Source organism: Rhineura floridana, chromosome 4 (assembly GCF_030035675.1).
Source record: "Rhineura floridana isolate rRhiFlo1 chromosome 4, rRhiFlo1.hap2, whole genome shotgun sequence".
Classification (NCBI taxonomy): Eukaryota; Metazoa; Chordata; class Lepidosauria; order Squamata; family Rhineuridae; genus Rhineura; species Rhineura floridana.
The window spans coordinates 46,195,424-46,213,670 of NC_084483.1; the positions used below are offsets into that span (position 1 = coordinate 46,195,424).

General features: G+C 41.9%; 1 protein-coding gene across 1 annotated transcript in view; it reads right to left on the bottom strand.

Moving 5' to 3' along the window:
• The window catches only part of CSMD1 (CUB and Sushi multiple domains 1), a 1,745,606-nt gene that overhangs the window by 416,219 nt on the left and 1,311,140 nt on the right, over positions 1-18,247 (bottom strand). The window contains exons 17-18 of the mRNA XM_061622907.1: positions 11,139-11,326; positions 760-948 (exon numbers count right to left, since the gene is read on the bottom strand). Of these exons, the coding sequence (XP_061478891.1) occupies positions 760-948; positions 11,139-11,326 (377 nt within the window). The remainder of the gene's footprint in view (positions 1-759; positions 949-11,138; positions 11,327-18,247) is intronic.

Below are 18,247 nucleotides of genomic sequence, written 5' to 3' on the forward strand. Positions count from 1 at the left end.
GTGAAGACTTCTGAGCATGCTCACAGCTCCATTGCCAACAAAGTATCTGAGAACTGTTGAAGGTATTTCTCCACAGGAAGACAGAATTCGGGGGGGGGGGGAAACGACAGCTCCCAGAATTGGTTTTAGCCATGGAGACTCCAAGCATACTCAGAAGCCTCCATTGCAGACCATCAACCACAGGAACTTAAAATATCTTTCTCATTCTCTCTGCTGCTGGTTTTTCTTCCTCACCCCATTCACAACATGGTACATCTTGGAAAGTGATGCAAGGAAAGGAGATAATCCATCAGCAGGAAAAGCTTATCCTGCCAAGCCATTTCAAAACTGAGAAGGAGAAGCTTGGTTTGGCTCGTGACGGGTTAAGAATTCTGAACCACCCATTTCTCAAACTTGTGTCATCGCTAATCTTTGCTAATGATGACAATGAATTTGAGAAATTAATTGTTCAGAATGAGAATGCCCTAATCAGGCTTCCTGATGCACTTTACAAACTTAGAAGGTGTTCCAGAACTTCAACAACATATGGGGTTTCAAGAAAGGCTGACAGGGATACATTACTTAGCAAAATAATCAGTATCTGAAATTAGTGTGAAGCAATTCAGCATCACAGCTTTCAGGCAATACAAAGAAGACACTTTTATAGTCACTTTGATGTCTTTTCATACAGAACACATGCAATGATATGAAAGAAGTGTTGAATCTATTTTGATAATTTATTTGGCAGTGGTTCAATGGCAATTATAGTATAGTACATACCATCACAGCTAGGTAGTGCATGGTTCCATTGATGGTTTCGTTCACACACAAGTGGTTCATCATCACTCGAAGTGTAACCTGGATCACAGCTAAAAGTTACTGTAGATCGGATACTGAAATTATTACCATGTCGATGGCCATTCACAGGAATTCCTGGGTCAAGGCAGGAATCTGATTCCAAGGTAACGCCTGGGCAGAGAGAGGGAAGGCAAATATTAGAAACTCATTACAAATAAAATTGAGCAGGCAACTTAGAAAAAACCAATGAGTTTACAGACTATGGAAGTGATCCTTTTAAAAATAGAGAGACAGATGAGCAAGATACCTTTGTTGCAAGTCATTTCCATAATCTGTGCTTCAAAAAGGAGGATAAGAAAATATAATATGAACAAGTAAAGATTTTGTCAAAAGAATGAGTACACATGACACATTCTATTCCTTGAATTGTTTTTCTATATATTTTCTATGAATTTTACCCTCTATATGTGGAGTACTACTGCGGATTGTTCTATAATGTACTTCCTTTCCTGTCTTCCCAATTGAGACCTAAAAGTACCTTCAGGAGAAACGCTGTCTTTGACCGCTGGAGAAGACCAGATACCATCTGTGTAATCTTCTTTAAATCATTAATAAATGAGAATTGGGTTTGATGAATGTGACCTGTGCAAACTTGTTTCTTAGAACAGATGGCCTTCTGCAGCTTTCTTGCAAATGCACTACACTCCTGGGAAATAGCTGTGCTTCAGCCACCTACCAGTAATCCTGAGTCTCATCCTTATCACACCAAACACTGTATCACCTGTGTGTACCTCATGGAGACAGCTACTTTCAAAAACATTAGGACAGGTAGAACATATTACATCAAACAGAACATCACCTGTAGGTGTTGCAATATAATTTATATCAAGTGGATTGGACTGTGAAAGACCAACCCAAATTGTGTTTGCATTCTGACAAATTTGTCGGGCACTCCAATATCTCAGAGAGGAGGTCAGATATCTTGTTCCCCTGGTGCATTCACTATAGCTGCCCAATTTCCCTGCTTTTTAAAGTTTTATAGAAATACCTGTGGGCTATAGGTACATTCTTAAACCACAAGGTTTTTTGCCTATTAGTGAATTTCCCTGCTTTTTAATCCGGGAGGTAAGAAATGGGATCCTGTCCAAGTTTGCTGATAATGGATTGATCATTTGCATGCTTATTGAGTTCAGTGGGATTTATTCCCCTGCAATCATGCTTAGGATAGGTGAAACTGACCACAGGGGATGAGGGGAGGAAACACAGAGGGGAGGACTGGGATGGGAGCAGGGAGGACTGGGATGGGAGAAGGACAGGTTCGATTATTTGCATGTTTATTGAGTTCAGTGCGATTTACTCCTATGCAATCATGGTTAGGATAGGAAAAACTGACCATAGGGGAGGAGGAGGGGGAAGGGCCATATTAGAAGGGGCAAAGGAAGGGGGAGGGGAGGTTTGATCATTTGCAGGCTTATAGAGTTCAATGGTATTTACTTCCATGCAATCATGCTTAAAATAGGTAAAACTGACCATGGGGAGGAGGAAGGGGAGGGGGAAGGGGAGGGGGGAAGGAGGGGGGGAGGGGGGAGAGGGGAAGGAGGGGGCGAGGGGGGAGGGGGAGGGAGGGGGGAAGGAGAGGGGGAGGGGGAAGGAGGGGGGAAGGAGGGGGAAGGGGAGGAGGGGATTGGGAGGGGATGGGGATGGGGAGGGAGGGGCAAAGGAAGGGGGATGGAAGAGGTAAGAGGGAGGGGATAGGAGGGAGGAGAAGGGAGGGTGGGTTTGATCATTTGCATACTTTTTGAGTTCAATGGGATTTATTTCTGTGCAATCATGTTTGGAAATGGACTGCCTTCAAGTCAATCCTGACTTATGTTGACCCTATAAATAGAGTTTTCATGGTAAACGGTATTCAGACGTGGTTTTACCATTGACTTCCTCTGAGGCTGAGAAGCAGTGACTGGCCCAAGGTCGCCCAGTGAGCTTCATGGCTGTGTGGGGATTTGAACCCTGGTCTCCCAGGTCATAGTCCAACACTGACCTGGGGGAGGGGGGGGAGGGGAGGGGGGAGGGGATTGGGTAGGTGGGTACTGGGCAGAAGGGAAGACCCTTTCCTTTATTTATTTATTTATTATTTGATTTCTATCCCGCCCTTCCTCCCAGCAGTAGCCCAGAGCGGCAAATAGAAATGATAAAGACACCTTAAAACATCATAAAAAGACCTTAAAATACATTAAAACAAAACAATGTTAAAAACATTATTTTAAAAGCTTTAAAAACATATTTAAAAAAAGGGTTAAAAACATTATTAAAGAAAACATATTAAAAGCAATTCTGACACAGATGCAGACTGGGATAGGCCTCAACTTAAAAGGCTTGTTAAAAGATGAAAAGTCTTCAAAAGGCACCAGAAAGATAGCAGAGAGCAAAAGGAAAACATTGTGAACAGTATCATTGCTTTTCAGGGTTTCCCCCAGCTTTTTATTCTACAGCAGGCACAAGTAGCCTCCCACCCAAATTTAAACCAAAGCTGTTCCTGGCCACATCCACACCAGGCCTTTATTTCACTCTGGATAGTCATGGCTTCTCTCAAAGAATCCTGGGAAGTGTAGTTAGTGAAGGGTGCTGAGAGTTGCTAGGAGACGCCTTGTACCCCTCACAGACCTTCAATCAGAGTGGCTGACTGTTAAACCAGTCTGGCCACTGAAGCTCTGTCAGTGGAATAGCTGTCTCCTCTCAGCACCCTTCACAAACTACACTTCCCAGGATTCTCTGAGGGAAGCCATGACTGTCTCTTGTGAAATCAAAGTCTGGTGTGGGTGTGGCCTCCTGATTAGGCAAGCCCAGTAGCTGTGAGGCTTTTAGAACATTGACAGTTGGTCGTCACTGAGCATGCCCCGCATTATCATAGGTTTCCAGCCAAAATTTCTTTAATTAATTAAAAATCAGCCAGGCATTTTTTTTAACTTTTAAACTGCAGAAGATGAAGGTCAGAGTATGGAGCAACGTCAGTATTAGGATTACAGATACTCTGTAAACATGGCTGGTTTTAAATGAATTTCAACAGATTATGAGAACTCTCAGAGAAAAAAGTCCAAAAGGGCTCTGAGGTTTTTCGTTCTCGTTTTAGACATTGAACTCTCAATTCTCTCTGACTGTTCTGTGTATCGCCATGAAAATTGATAGGGTTGTTAAGCAAGCGTTTCTGAGTTCAGTACTACACGTTTTGTAAGGTTTTGTTTTGAAATGAGCTTATGGGAAACATCAGAATGGCATGGCGGGTATTTTCAATTTAACATTGCGGAATGTGAAAAATCCATGCTGGCTATAGTATACAGCCACTCTTGTGGCTGTATAATTAACAGCTGATGAAGGTGGAAGCTGAAACATTTTGATAGTACAATAAAAACGTGTTCTGTATATACATATATATATTAGTTAGTCACCTCATACTCAGTGGTCTCTAGGTGACTTGCAAAACATTTTAAAAGCATACAAAACAAAGTGAAAACACACAATATACAAAATGTTAAGCCCAAACAAAAAGGACTAAGACAGCATACCAAAAGCCTGAATGAAAAGGAAGGTCTTTGCCTCGTGCCTAAAGATGGATAGGTGCCAGGCATGCCTCTCTGGGGAGAGCATTCCACAGCCAGGGCAGCCACCACTGAAAAGGCCTGTTCTTGTGTTGCCATACCCTGAGCTCCCCATGGAGGGGGCACATGAAGAAGGGCCTCAGATGGCAAACACAAGGTCTGGGTCAGTTCATGTGATGAGATGGGATCTTTGAGGTATTGAGGTCGTGAGCCGCATAAGGCTTTATAGATCAAAACCAGCACTTTGAATTGAGTCTGGAAACTGATTAGTAGCCAATGCAGGCTGTGCTAGAATTGGTGTTATACATGTGGACTGACCTACCCCGGTCAGCAGTCTGGCTGCCATGTCTATACTAGCTGGAGTTTCCCAACTGTCTTCAGAGGCAGCCCTACATATAACACATTGCAGTAGTCTAGCCTAGAGGTTAACAGAGCCTAGACAACAGAAGTAAATATAATAAATAAATAAATAAATAAATAAAGTTAGGCTATCTCTGTCCAGATATGGGCACAGCACAGTTGAAGCTAGTGGAAGGGACTCTGTGCCACTGAGACCACTTGAGACTCAAGTGACAGTAATGGATTCAGGAGTACCCGCAGACTACATAGCTGTTCCTTCAGAGGGAGTATAACCCCACCCAGACCAGGCCACAAACCATCCATCTGGTCTAGAGATCCACCCATTAATGGTGCATGAATCTTGTCTGGATTAAGCTTCAGTTTACTTGCTCTCATCCAGTCTATTACTGAGGCAAGACATCAATTTAACATACCCACTGCCACACCTGCAGATGTAAAGGAGAAGTATTGCCTTGAGGTAATGTACTGTGGCCTTCCAGGTGCTTGACAACACCTCTGCTTTTGGAGTGTGAGGCAAGTATCCAAAATAAGAGGTATATCAAATCACTAGTGAACAGCCATCAGCTTGGTTGGAAGTTGTGTAGGCCTCATTCAAAGTAAAGCCAGCTATCCTCTGCTTTCTCCCCTTGTGCAGGCTAATGTAAAATTGCCAGCCCCAGCTGAAGGTATCATGCAAAAACCTTTGAGACAGATACCCAGCTTCAGGGGTGGAATATATCCATGACCAGCTTCCATGTGGCCAGGAGAATGTTCAAATGTCCCAACCCATATGAATGAGGCCCATTCAGAATTACAGTATGGTGCGGTGCTTAAGTGTGTTGGACTATGATTGGAGAACCCCAAGTTCAAATCCACAGTCAGCTCACTGGGTGATGTTGTTCCAATCACACTGTCTCTCTCTCAGTTTAGCCTACCTCACAGAGTTATTTGAGGATAATAAAAGAAGCTTTTTTCTAATTAAACAGCATAAGTCTTTCCCATGCATTCAACAACACCATGCCAATTCCATGGTTGGACATAGGAACAATTAATGAGATCATGTTCATCTCTTGTGGTTGGACAATTTAAGTCAGGCATAGCTCTTATGCCCTCCAGATATTTTAGATTAAAATTTAAGCCAACCAACATGGCCTATGGTAGAGGATGATGGGAGGTGTAGTCCAAAATACCATGTTGGCTACCCCTGATTTAAATATTCTCCCAACCATGTAGGAATTATACATATCTAAAAGATACTAGAGTCCCTATGAACAGTAGAGTTTGATGCCAACTGTATGTATGTGTTTAGTATTCAGATCAGAGTATCAGCGCTATTGATAAAATAATTTACTGGTTATGGGGTTATTCTTCCCTCCAGGTAAAATAACTTTGAGCCCTTTAAATAGCTGTAACTTAGTTTTCATTCCTCAAAAAGCACTGATTTCTCTTTAATGCCAAACTCTTGAAAACCACATGGTATTTTATTTAAAGTTTAGTATTACTGAAAATCATAGATAGCTATCTTTGAAATGATACCGTCCCCCAAGCTTCCCTTCTAAGGAGTTGTGTCAATAGTGGCATAATGCTTTTAGCTTTTCTTGGAACATTAGATGGCTCTTTTGGACTTCATTTCAAACATTTTAAAACTGATTTAACAGTGATAATTGATTCTAATAACAACTGAATTAAGCTTTGAGTGCTGGACAATAAATTATTAAAGTTTGCCTATGTCAACAATACAAAAGAGACAACAAGGACAGCAACTCCTGAAGAAACCTGCCTTTGAGGTGGAAGATCTTGTGCCTAGATTGTCCTGGTGAATGATCCGTTCCAGGAGAAAGACAGAGGGAGTGCAACACTCTTGCTTTTCCTGCCCCTCTTAATGGTTTTTGATATATTTATTACAGTATCCTTCTAGATAGATTCTCTGAGTAGTGGTTCAGAAGTATCATTGTTTGACTCCGTAGCAGCTATGCTATGGGCTCCCACACTTTTTCCCTCTCATGTTTTTTTAACATCTACATGAGACTGCTGAGTGATGTCTGTAATGAAAATCCCTCCGGTTTCCCAGTGATCCCTCCTCTCCAGCTCTGGGAGGGCAATCACCCAATCAAAAATGGCTAAACTGGAACTCGCAGTCAGGTGTATCTCACAATGGCCCAGCTGAATCTGATGTCCTTATTAATCTGAAGGCCTAGCACAAGGAAACCCAGATGGTACTTCTCTCCTAATTATGAGAGCAGAGAGCTCCCACAAAACTTAGCTACTCTTTTTTCCCAGAGATCTGTACACTTCCACTCTAGTCAAAGGCAAAACCTGGCCTTGGCATTACTATGTCATACAGAGGTATAGATGAGATGTCATCACTATGTTGAAAACACCCAAATTTATTTCTCTTTTTTCATTAAATTCAGGTAGTGTGGTGATTGTGCTAAACCGGCCTTTCCCAACTAGTGGGCCACCAGATGATGTTGGACCACAATTCCCATCTTTCCTGACCATTGGCAATGCTGGCTGAGGCTGATGGGAGTTGTGGTCCAACAACATCTGGTGGCCCACTAGTTGGGAAAGGCAGTGCTAAACCAATGCCTAGGCACAGTCATGACCTTGTTGAGCACCAATAAATTGGAGCTCAGTCCAGACAAGACAGAGGTACTATTTGTGAATGGTTTATCTGCCTGGGTTAGTGGTGTTCATCCTGTGCTGTATGAAGCTGTACTTCCCTTGAAGGAAGAACTATGGAGTCTGAGGGTGCTAATTGATCTATTTTTGTCACTGGAAGTATAAGATGTTTCATGGCATGGACAGCCTTCTACCACCATAGGCTGGTGTGTCAGCTGGAACCCTACAGAGAGAGAGAGAGAGCCTGGCCTCAATGAACCATACCCCATTATGTCCAGAATAGACTACAGTAGCGCCCCACTCATACGACGGGTTACATTCCGGACCCCTGCTGTAAAGTGAAAACCACTGTAAAGAGGAACTCATTGAACAGAATGGCGCGCGATGCCCAAAAACCGCCATAAAAGCAGAACAAGCGCCGTATGAGTGGGGCTTTAGTCTAACTGCATCTAATTGAGACCGCTGCAGTGGCGAAGCGCCGTAAAGCGAAGCGCCGTAAAGCAAAGCGCCGTAAAGCGGGGCCCTGCTGTAGTATAATGTACAGTATGTAGATCTACCTTTAAATGGTTTGGAATTGCAATTAGTCCAAAATACAGCTATAATGCAGTTAACTGAAACTGGGCATAATGATCAAATCACACTTGTGTTTTGCCAACTATAATGGTTCAATTCAGATTACCAATTTTGATCTTTAAACCCCTTCAAGGCTTGGGACCACAACATCTAAAGCTTGTCTCCAAATGTGCCTATATCTATACACTATTATATTCAATGGAGGATGCCCATGTTATCTGAAGTACAGTGAGTGGCTACAGGAGAAAACGCTTACGTGGTGGTGATACTTGAGTGTAGAATGCTCTGCTGGGGAAAGGGGGTGTTCAACTGGCTACTACCTCGATTTCATTTTGGAGCCAGGCAAAGGCCTTTTATTTCCAAAGGCTTTCTAATCTAAAGCTGTGGAAATGCCCCCCTTTCAAGAAAGTAAATAAGAGCACCTTGACTGTCATTGTACAGTTTTCAGCATCAAGTCAAGACATCTCTCTTTGCCAGGGGATTTAGATGACTGGATATTTTCCCTCCTGTTGTATTGTTGAATTACTATTTTACTGCTCTTATGATTTTGTTTAGTTTTGTGGTTTAATCTACTGTTTTAGATGAACTAAATATTGTTTTTAATTGTTGTTTTTATATAACCTGCCCTGGGACCATTTGGTGAAGGGCAGGCTCTACATGTAAATAATAAATAACCATACATACATTGCTTTCATGCTGACTGGTGTTCGTTTTTAATTTCAAAGTTGACTTCCCTCCCCCCTGGCTCTTTTATGTTGTACTATTTTAATATGGTTTTAATGTTTTGTTTTACAATAATATTAACCTTTTTAAGCCACCATAGGAATGGTTAAAGAGATGGGATATACATTTCTTAAATAAATAAAATACATATATACTAAAGCCAGTTCACTTTCCGCAATGTAGATTATTCCTCACCAGCACCCCATTTGGGTCCTCTTTCTAAACTAACTGCAACTTTTGGGATTACACTGCAAATGCAACAACAATGATTTACAATAATTAGCAACGATTCATTTGCTGTGATGCAATAAAAGAATGTGCATCTTAACAACTGCAGGGCATCTTTCCCTGTTCAACTGCAGCCTATCCCCAAACATATGCAATAAAGAAAGAGTATTTAACACTCGGGTAGATAGCATGGCTCCCATGCAAGAGTATCATCTCTTTCTTTCAGCACAGCCTCCACCTCCTTAGCCATTATTCTGTGCAGCTAGGATATAACTCATTTCCTGTTACATAAAATCCACTCCACATTTCTGAGGGGGTCCTACCTCAGAGCAGGTTACTGTGGGCAAGGTGGCCCTGAAGAGCACCTTCACCACCTCCACTTTCCCATGAAGATGGCAAATACTTTTTCAAGTTTAGCAAAGGGATGCAGGTGTTCTCTGGGGCCATCTCACCCCACCATGCTTCACACTGAGGAAGAACCCCTGCACTCCAGAGAGACCTTTATGAGCACTGCTAGATGCTTCCCTACAGCAGCAAACACAATTTAAAGTTGCAAGAGCGGTGGCACTCTACAGCCAACTGGCAGGTATTGGGGGGATGCAGTGGGGGCACACAGGCAGCCCTATGAGAGGTATTTGGAGAACATGATGCATCCCCAGCCACTGTCTGCCCCACATGGTTAATTACAGCTCATGGTAGAACTGATTGTGCTATTATTCCAGAAGTCTAGACAAACTATGTTCTCTAAACTCCAGTTTTCAAATTCTAAATTTTAATTTTGTTATCAAAGTTGATATAAATTAGGAAGGATGAATGCTGCAGTCATAAGACGTAACAATAACATTACAATCTACTTGTTAATAATGCATAAGAAAACATAAAATTACTGCAATATATCCATATTGGAATGAGTACTGGAAATAACCGTACATGATTCTAACACTGTTTATGACACCAGAAATATTAAATACTATTTTCATATATATTTCTATATAATTATGAGCACAATCAATGTATGAACACAGCCATTTTTCTCTACAGAGTTACAGAAAAATGTGACAAATCTTTCATATGTCTATATACAGCTTAAATTACGCTGAGAATGTATGCATATATGCACACTTAAAAGTTAAGCAGTGTGAGATTCATTTTGTTTTACTTAGATTTTAGCCAAAGAGTATGACTTCATTCAAATGTCATAGTCGTACAATGGCTTTAAATCAGGGAGCAAGGTATAGCCTTGCATAAAATCACACCGATATAATCAATTGCTTCCTGATTAACTATAATATAATCAATACAATCAATTGCTTCCTGATGGCTATAATGTTCAAATCAGGAAAAGTATGGTTATACCACTAACCATAGTTTGCCTCCAAGCCAGAATCAGAAGCCCACTTTAAACTATGATTTCTGACTCTGCCTTGGAAGCAAGCAATAGTTAGAAGTAACCATAATTTGTCCAATTCAGACATCAATTATTACCGTGGAACAGGAAGCGAAGGAGAAATCTGTGCATTCTATCAGCTGCATAACGTATTGCAGGCATCTTGATAATCCCCCCAGATCAGAGGACCAAAAACATGCATCATAATCCAACTCTTGGCAATGAAGGTTGTCCCACTCTGCACATAAATAAAGAATGCTAGTATGGAAAATAACTCATGTTCCATAAAGAGGAGCCATCATGCTCACGGCAAAGTTCTGGAAAGCAGGAAATCTTTTGTGCCTTATTTTTTATTATTTTATATATACAAGACAGCTTACATTAAAAACAACAAAACTTTTTAAAAAATGAACTGCAATCCCATACATGTCTACTCAAAAGTAAGTCCCATTGAATTCAATCGGGTTTACTCTCCAATAACTGGGTAACGCATTGCATGCTAAAAATATAATGAGCAATATCCAACTAAGTTGTTCCGTTGGTGCAAGGATTTCCAATGGCCCAACAAAACTTCCTCCTCTCCTCTCCCCACATGCACTCCATGCCCTCCCCAAATCTGCTCTGGAACATTGGGGAAGCTCCACAATAGATTTACAGGTTGCACAGGGGGAGGGGGGAATTCCATTGCTCAAGTGGAAATTCTGGCACTGACAGAACAATTTAGTGGGATAATGTGCATTGTTTTACAATTATCAGGTCCTGTGTTTAAAGACGTTACAGTCATTTGCACTTTTTTCACTGATATATGGGGCACCCTGCTATAAATGTCTCATTCACCACAACACTGCTATTCATTTTTTTTGTTTATTTTAACTGAGAAAAAGTAACAAACTCACTTTCATAGTGGATTAAGAAACCAATACTAGAACGACTATTATCTGTGGTGAATAGGAGATACATGTAATTTCCAGTACTAATAAGGAACTGTGGTGCTTGGGTGCCATGGTATTCCCCAATTAATGAGGATGAACTAGTTGGCCCATCTCTGACTTCCAATGTATCATAATTTACTTCTGTCTGGAATCTGTAAAGACAAAACAACAAATTTCAATAGTTATTATTTCAGAGCAGGAACTTCAAAACAGTAACAATGACATGAGATTGTGTGGGCTTGTTAGTGGAATCACATGGTACAAAAATCCCATATGCCTTTCTCTGCTACCTAGAGGCTATTGTGTACTGCTTGGTAAAAAGGACATAATCCACAGTAGTTAGAAAACATAAATTAATGGAAATACGATGACCAGGTTGCATCTGTAAGGCAGAAGTTCTCAAAAGACTTTGGAGTTCCAGTCAAAGCAGGCAGTGCTCAGGTACAGAGGGTAATGGTCTGACTGAGTATAAGAATACTTCAGATATACAATATTTTACATGCAAGTGAGGGAATACAGCTCAGTGACAGACCTCAGTGCATGCGTAAGGTCCAAGGTTCAACCAAGAGATCCCAGGTAGCAGAAGTGGGAGGCCTTGGAGAGCCATCACCCAGAGCTGACAACACTAGTCAGCTTCATGTGGAACAGTACCAGGAGGTCTCATGACCTCAGAGAAGAGCTGGGGCTCAGTGGCAAGCAAAAGGTCCCAGGTTCAATCCACATCATCTCCAGGTGGGGATGCGAGAGACCTGTTTAAAACCCTGGACATCAGCTGTCAGTCAGTGTAGACAATACGAGCTAGATGGACTAATGGTCTGACTCTGTATAAGGCAGCTTCCTATGCTACTATGTTGCAGCAGTTCTCACGCCAATGAGAAATTGTCAGAAGGTGCATTTAAGTCGTCTTCTTTTTTACCCAAGCTGGTATTTATTTCATTGGTTTCAGGACTGGCCAGTGGTGTTAAGCCATTAACTCCTACATATGGAAAATCATTTTCACCATAATGCACAAAGCAAAGAATAAAAGTTGTGTTACATAAAAAGGTCAGTGGAAAAGGTAGTACTAGAAGAACCACTGTCCTCTTCTCTGTTCCCCAAATCCTGAGAAATAGTGCTTTTCAGCTTAATAACTTTAGTTTCACAAAGACTAAGCACGAAATCATCCTCCAAGGGTCATTTCTCCATCAAACACACTCAGTTCCACAGTAGCATGTCTTGGTTTTAGTTCTGACTGATGTGCAACACAATCTAATTGTCCCTAAATATTTGTATATACATTTTACAGCCATTTCAACTAGAAAATATTAACTTTTTACAGTAGTTGGTGTGTCAAGCCTGTTCCCTCCTATTTATAAAGACATCACTGAAAGCATTCACGTAGAAACAAAACACTCATAAGAACATAAGAAGAGACTGCTGGATAAAGCCAATGGCGCATCTAGTCCAGCATCCTTTTCTTACAGTGACCAACCAGTTGACCATGGGAAACCAGCAAGCAGGACCTGAATGCAAAGAGTACTCTCCCCTCTTGTGGTTCCAGCAACTGGTATTTGAAAGCACATTCTCACAGTGTAACATTGCTAACTTTTTAGACCAGACATGGTGCACTAGTAGAGATTTTATGTAACTCCACTAAGGAGGTGATAAGTGTGGTTTCAAAGGAAGACCATAACCGTGCCTACTGTGTGGCAATGAGGGCGGTGAATAAGCCCCACTTCTCTGCTTCCATCACATCCTCAAGTAGCCATCCAGTGGAGCTTTTCTGTATTGTCAGGGGTCTGTTGAAATGGAGTTTTAGGCCCTTCAGAGGCCCACTGTGAATTATTTGCAAGGAACTTTGAGGGTAAAGTTGCTTGCCTCCGTAGCAGTCTTGATGCCCCATCCACAGTTACTGTAGTCCCCAGTGAGGTGTCCAGTGCAAGGTTGGCTGCAACTTCTTGGGAACGGTTTCAGTTGATGCGGCCTGATGATGTGGACAAGGTGTTTGCGATGATGTGTCCAGCAACGTGTCCTCTCAACCCTTGCCCTTCTTGGCTTATTAAAGCTTGCCGAGGGGGTCTGACCGAGTGGATACAGGGTGTGGTCAACACATCATTGCAGGAGGGAGTGGTTTCAGCCACCCTGAAAGAGACGGTGATCCAACGGCTCCTGAAAAAGCCCACCTTGGACACATTGGTTTGTGACAACAACCGACCGGTCGCAAATACCCCCTTTTTAGGGAAGGTGATTGAGAAGGCTGTGGTGCAGCAATTGCTCTTGGATGAAACAGATTATCTTGACCCATCCCAGTCTGGATTCAGGCCTGGTTATGCGACTAAATTGGCCTTGGTCACCCTGATAGATGACCTTTATCAGGAGAAGGACTGGGGAGTGTGACCCTGTTATTCTTACTTGATCTCTCAGCAGCTTTTGATACCATTGATCATGGTATCCTTCTGGGCCAACCTGGTCAGATGGATATTGGAGGCACTGTTTTACATTCTAGGTCATTCTCAGAGAATAGCATTGGGTGACTGTCTTTCGGCCCCTGGCAGCTGTGCTGTGGGGTGCCGCAGGGTACCATCTTGTTCCCCATGCTGTTTAACATCTATATGAAGCCCTTGGGAGCGGTCATCAGAAGATTTGGGGTGAGGTGTCAGCAGTATGCTGATGATACCCAGTTCTATTTCTCTGTAACACCTGAATCAGGAGAGGCCGTGCAAGCCCTTGACTGCTGCCTGGACTCGGTGGTGGGCTGGATGAGGGCCAATAAACTGAGTCTGAATCCTAGCAAGATGGAGGCACTCTGGGTTGGTGGCTCCTGAGTTCAGATAATTGGTCAGTTGCCTGCTTTGGATGGGGTCATACTCCCTCTGAAAGAGCAGGTTTGTATTCTGGGGGTGCTCCTGAATCCATCTTTGTTGCTAGAGGCCCAGGTGACATCAGTGGCTAGAAGTGCTTTTTACCAGCTTCGGCTGGTAAGACAGCAGCGGCCTTTTCTGGACCGAGATAGCCTGACCGCTGTTGTCCACGCACTGGTAACCTCCAGGCTGGATTACTCTAATGTGCTCTCTATGTGGGGTTGCCCTTGAGGTTGGTCTGGAAGTTGCAGCTGGTGCAAAATGTGGCGGCGAGACTGCTCACTGGGGCAGGGTATCGCCAACATGTCACCCTGCTGCTGAAAGAATTGCACTGGCTACCCATTTGCTACTGGGCCAAGTACAAGGTTCTAGTTTTGGTCTACAAAGCCCTATACAGCTTGGGACCAGGATACCTGAAAGACCATCTTATCCCTTATACATCCAGCTGATCACTGCGCTCTGCAGGTGAGGGCCTCCTGCAGATACCATCTTATCAGGAGGTCTGTTCTGCACAACATAGGAAACAGATCTTTGGAATTCCCTCCCCTAAAATATTAGACAGGCACCATCTCTGTCATCTTTTTGGCTCCTATTGAAGACCTTCCTTTTTCAACAAGCCTTTTAAGTTGAGACCTTATTCCAGTCTGCTTCTGTGTTGGAATTGCTTTTTAATATGTTTTTAAAACTTAAAAAAAAAAAAAAACAATATTTTTACCCTTTTCTAAAAAAATGTCATGAAAGCTTTGTTAAAGAATGTTTCTAAAGATGTTTTGTTTTGATGTATTTTAAAGTCTGTTTCTATGATGCTTTTGTTTGCCGCCCTCGGCTCCTGCTGGGAGGGAGGAAGGGCGGGATATAAATCAAAATAATAAACAAACAAACAAACAAACAAACAAACAAACAAACAAACAAACAAACAAACAAACAAACAAACAAACAAACAAACAAAGAAAGAAAGAAAGAAAGAAAGAAAGAAAGAAAGAAAGAAAGAAAGAAAGAAAGAAAGAAAGAAAGAAAGAAAGAAAGAAAGAAAGAAAGAAAAGGCCTGTGCTCATATCTAGTCTAGAACACCATTGGGGAACTACTAGAGAAAGGTGTAGTTCAATGGCAGTACATCTGCTTTGCATGCAGAAGGGCCCAGGTTCATCTCTGGCATATCCAGTTAGGGCTACGAATGTATCCAGAAGAGCCACTGGCAATCAGTGTAGACAAAACTGAGCTAGATGGATCAATGGCCTGACTTAGTATAAGGTGGCTTCCTATGTTCAAATACTTTTACTTTACAGAAGTCCTGACAAAAATAAACATGTTTAGTTGGATCAAAGGAACATGATAATGGTGTACTTGTTACTACAGATGACTGAAAGCAAGATGTGCAAAAAGGAACTATTGATTATGATGAATTATTTTAATATGCAGTGAGTTTTATCAAATTACCTTCAAAAGAAAAATATAAATGTGGAGTAGGTTGTACTCAATAATATTATGCAATAAATAATTTTAAAGATTTTTTTTAGAATAATTTACCTAGGACCATTATACATTATATAATAATTAGCACACATCCATAAACATAATCCTATGTATGGGATCCACAGATCCTATAAACGGCAATAAAGTGGTGGAGGCGAAGGACGAGATAATCTTTTTGGGATTTTTTTCTGAAAAAAAGTACATTGTATTATGTCCATATACTTATCTACAACTGAAGTGCATGTGTGAGTTCACACACACACACCTATTAAGTTTATTGGAAACAAAATACAAATATAACCAATCTTTGAAACAAAAGTGTACTAGATAATATTAGAGGGGAAAATGTAACTAATTTAAATTAATTTTGTAAAAGTTAAATGATCTCCATTAAGGCTGAAAAAATGCACACCAGTTTGAAAGTAAGGGTGCTTTCACACTGCACTTTATTCCGTTATTCTGACGATTTATTTCCTGTTAATTTGTGCATTAAATTTGAGCTTTCACATGACATAATGGGTAGCTCTGGAATTCTGGTGGAATGTAGTGGAAATTTAGCACTAATTTTCACAATAAATGAAACCAGAAAAATTCCGATAGCAGGCTGGGAACCCAGAAGATTGCGGGAGTTTTGCACTAGCTGTCACTGCTCACATGACAGCCATCCCAGCATGCAGTGCATTCCCACCCTTACCAACAGCCCTCCCAGCATGCATCCTTCACTCAGCCTGTGCTGCTGCTCAACCAGAGCCTCTGCTGCTGCACTGCCGCGCCTCTCAGCTGATTGCGATCGCGCCTCTTTCAACCCCCCCCACGCACCAAAAGAACAGGCCTCAAACCAAAGGTAGGTGAAGACCTGCTCATCTGGTGTCGCGTGAGGCCGAATGAAGGGGGGGAGAAAAATTCTGCTCTGTGTGTGAAAGACTGTTGCGCAAAATGCCAGTGTAACAGGTCCTGCAGTGTGAAAGGGATTTTTAAAATCCGGAACAAAGCGCTACCTTTTTAATCTGTTAAACTAGCGCTATTAGCCCCATGTGTGAAAGCAGCCACTGTTTCCACAAAGACCCATGGGACTTACTTCCAAAGTAAGTAAACAGAATCAGGCTGCATAGCTGAAATCCTGCACACAAACTGATTTAAGTTTATAACCCTAAACACACTTACTAGTGAGTAATTAAACTCCATTAAACAAAGTGGGATTTACTACTGAAAAAATATGCAAAGGATTCCCCATCCCTCTGCAATCCCATTGACTTAAACAGGATATAAGCAGCCTAAGAGTGCATAGGACTGCAAAACAAAAAGAAAAGATAAACTACAATATGAGTTGATTGTATGAAAGAGGTTCTTGTGTATAAAAGAATGTCATGCCATAAATAAGTTAGACTTTAAGGTGCTACAGGTTTCTATTTTGTTGTAGCTGCTGCAATAGATAAACACAGCTACACATCTGAAATCTCTCTTTATGCTTAAGGCTACATTTCTAAGCTTCAGTCCCTAACAAGGATATTTCCATCTTCCATAGAAGCTAATAAGGCAGGCACCTGCTGGCAAGCCCCTACATCTTACTATTCAAGATCAGAGGATGATAAATATTTTTCTCTCTCAGTTGAAAACTGCATTAATTCAGTAGCAGCTGTCAGGGAGCTGTGGAGGGAGGGGGGACTGCATTGCTCTGCCATCTTCCAAAAGCTGCACTTCGCTGTGTCTTACCAAGAGGGGGAGAGGTAAGGCAGCAGGAAGTTCTGCAGCGTGTGGGCACAGCAACAGAGCCAATCCAATGTTACTGATGCTGCATGGTGCTAATCTTTGCACTGCCTTGCCCCTCTCCCTCTCAGGAAACTGCAGTGTTGTGCACCTTTGGGAAGATGGCAAAGCAATGCACCCCCCCCATCATCCTGCCAGCTGCTACTGGATTTATGTACTTCATTTTTTCTAACCTCCTTGATCTGCAACCTCCTCTTTGCTGTCCCAGTTATAAATGTCACAATCCCCTCTCACTAATTCCTAGATTTTTTAAAAAAAGCAATTTCATTTGTACATTGTCAACCACACAGCCAAGTTCTCTAGGAGATTTGCAAAAACATGAAACGACAACCTACTTTTTTTCACAATAAAAGAGTAAAGCAAAAGAAGACAAATAACCAATCCCTCCCAAGTAGCTAAAATTATTAAAAACATAGATAAATAGATCTGGGAGAACAGAAAAGTGTTCACCTGGTGCCTAAAAGGCCATCATTTGGGCTCCAGGCAGAGCCCTCTTTTATAAAAGTCAGCATTATTAGCCACCCACTCCAATATTGCTGAGACAGAGAGACTGTTGAGGGAGTCTAAAGCCACCTACTGAGTTCAGAGGCAAGAATCAAAGCAGGATATCCTGATGGATAGCTCATTGTCTTACAGTGTAATCCTATACATACATACTCAGACTAAGTCCCATTGAGTTCAATGGGGCTTACTCCCAGGTAAGGGTGTAGATGATTGCAGCCTTAGCCACATAGCTGCACCTGCTTTACTGGTGAAGAACTATGGTACATCTCCCCCATAATAATTGGCCCCAATTACATTCCAGCTGTTGGAACTCATCCCATCAAATGTCAAGCTCTTCAAATCTGCCTGACCTCTCTTCTGCCACAGCATGCTTAACAAATACATTTATATATTCTACTGTAATTAGGTAAATCACAGACTATGGTCTGAAGGCACGAGTCCCTTCAGACTATGGTCCCAGGCTGTGGTCTGAAGGTACATGAGGCCAGC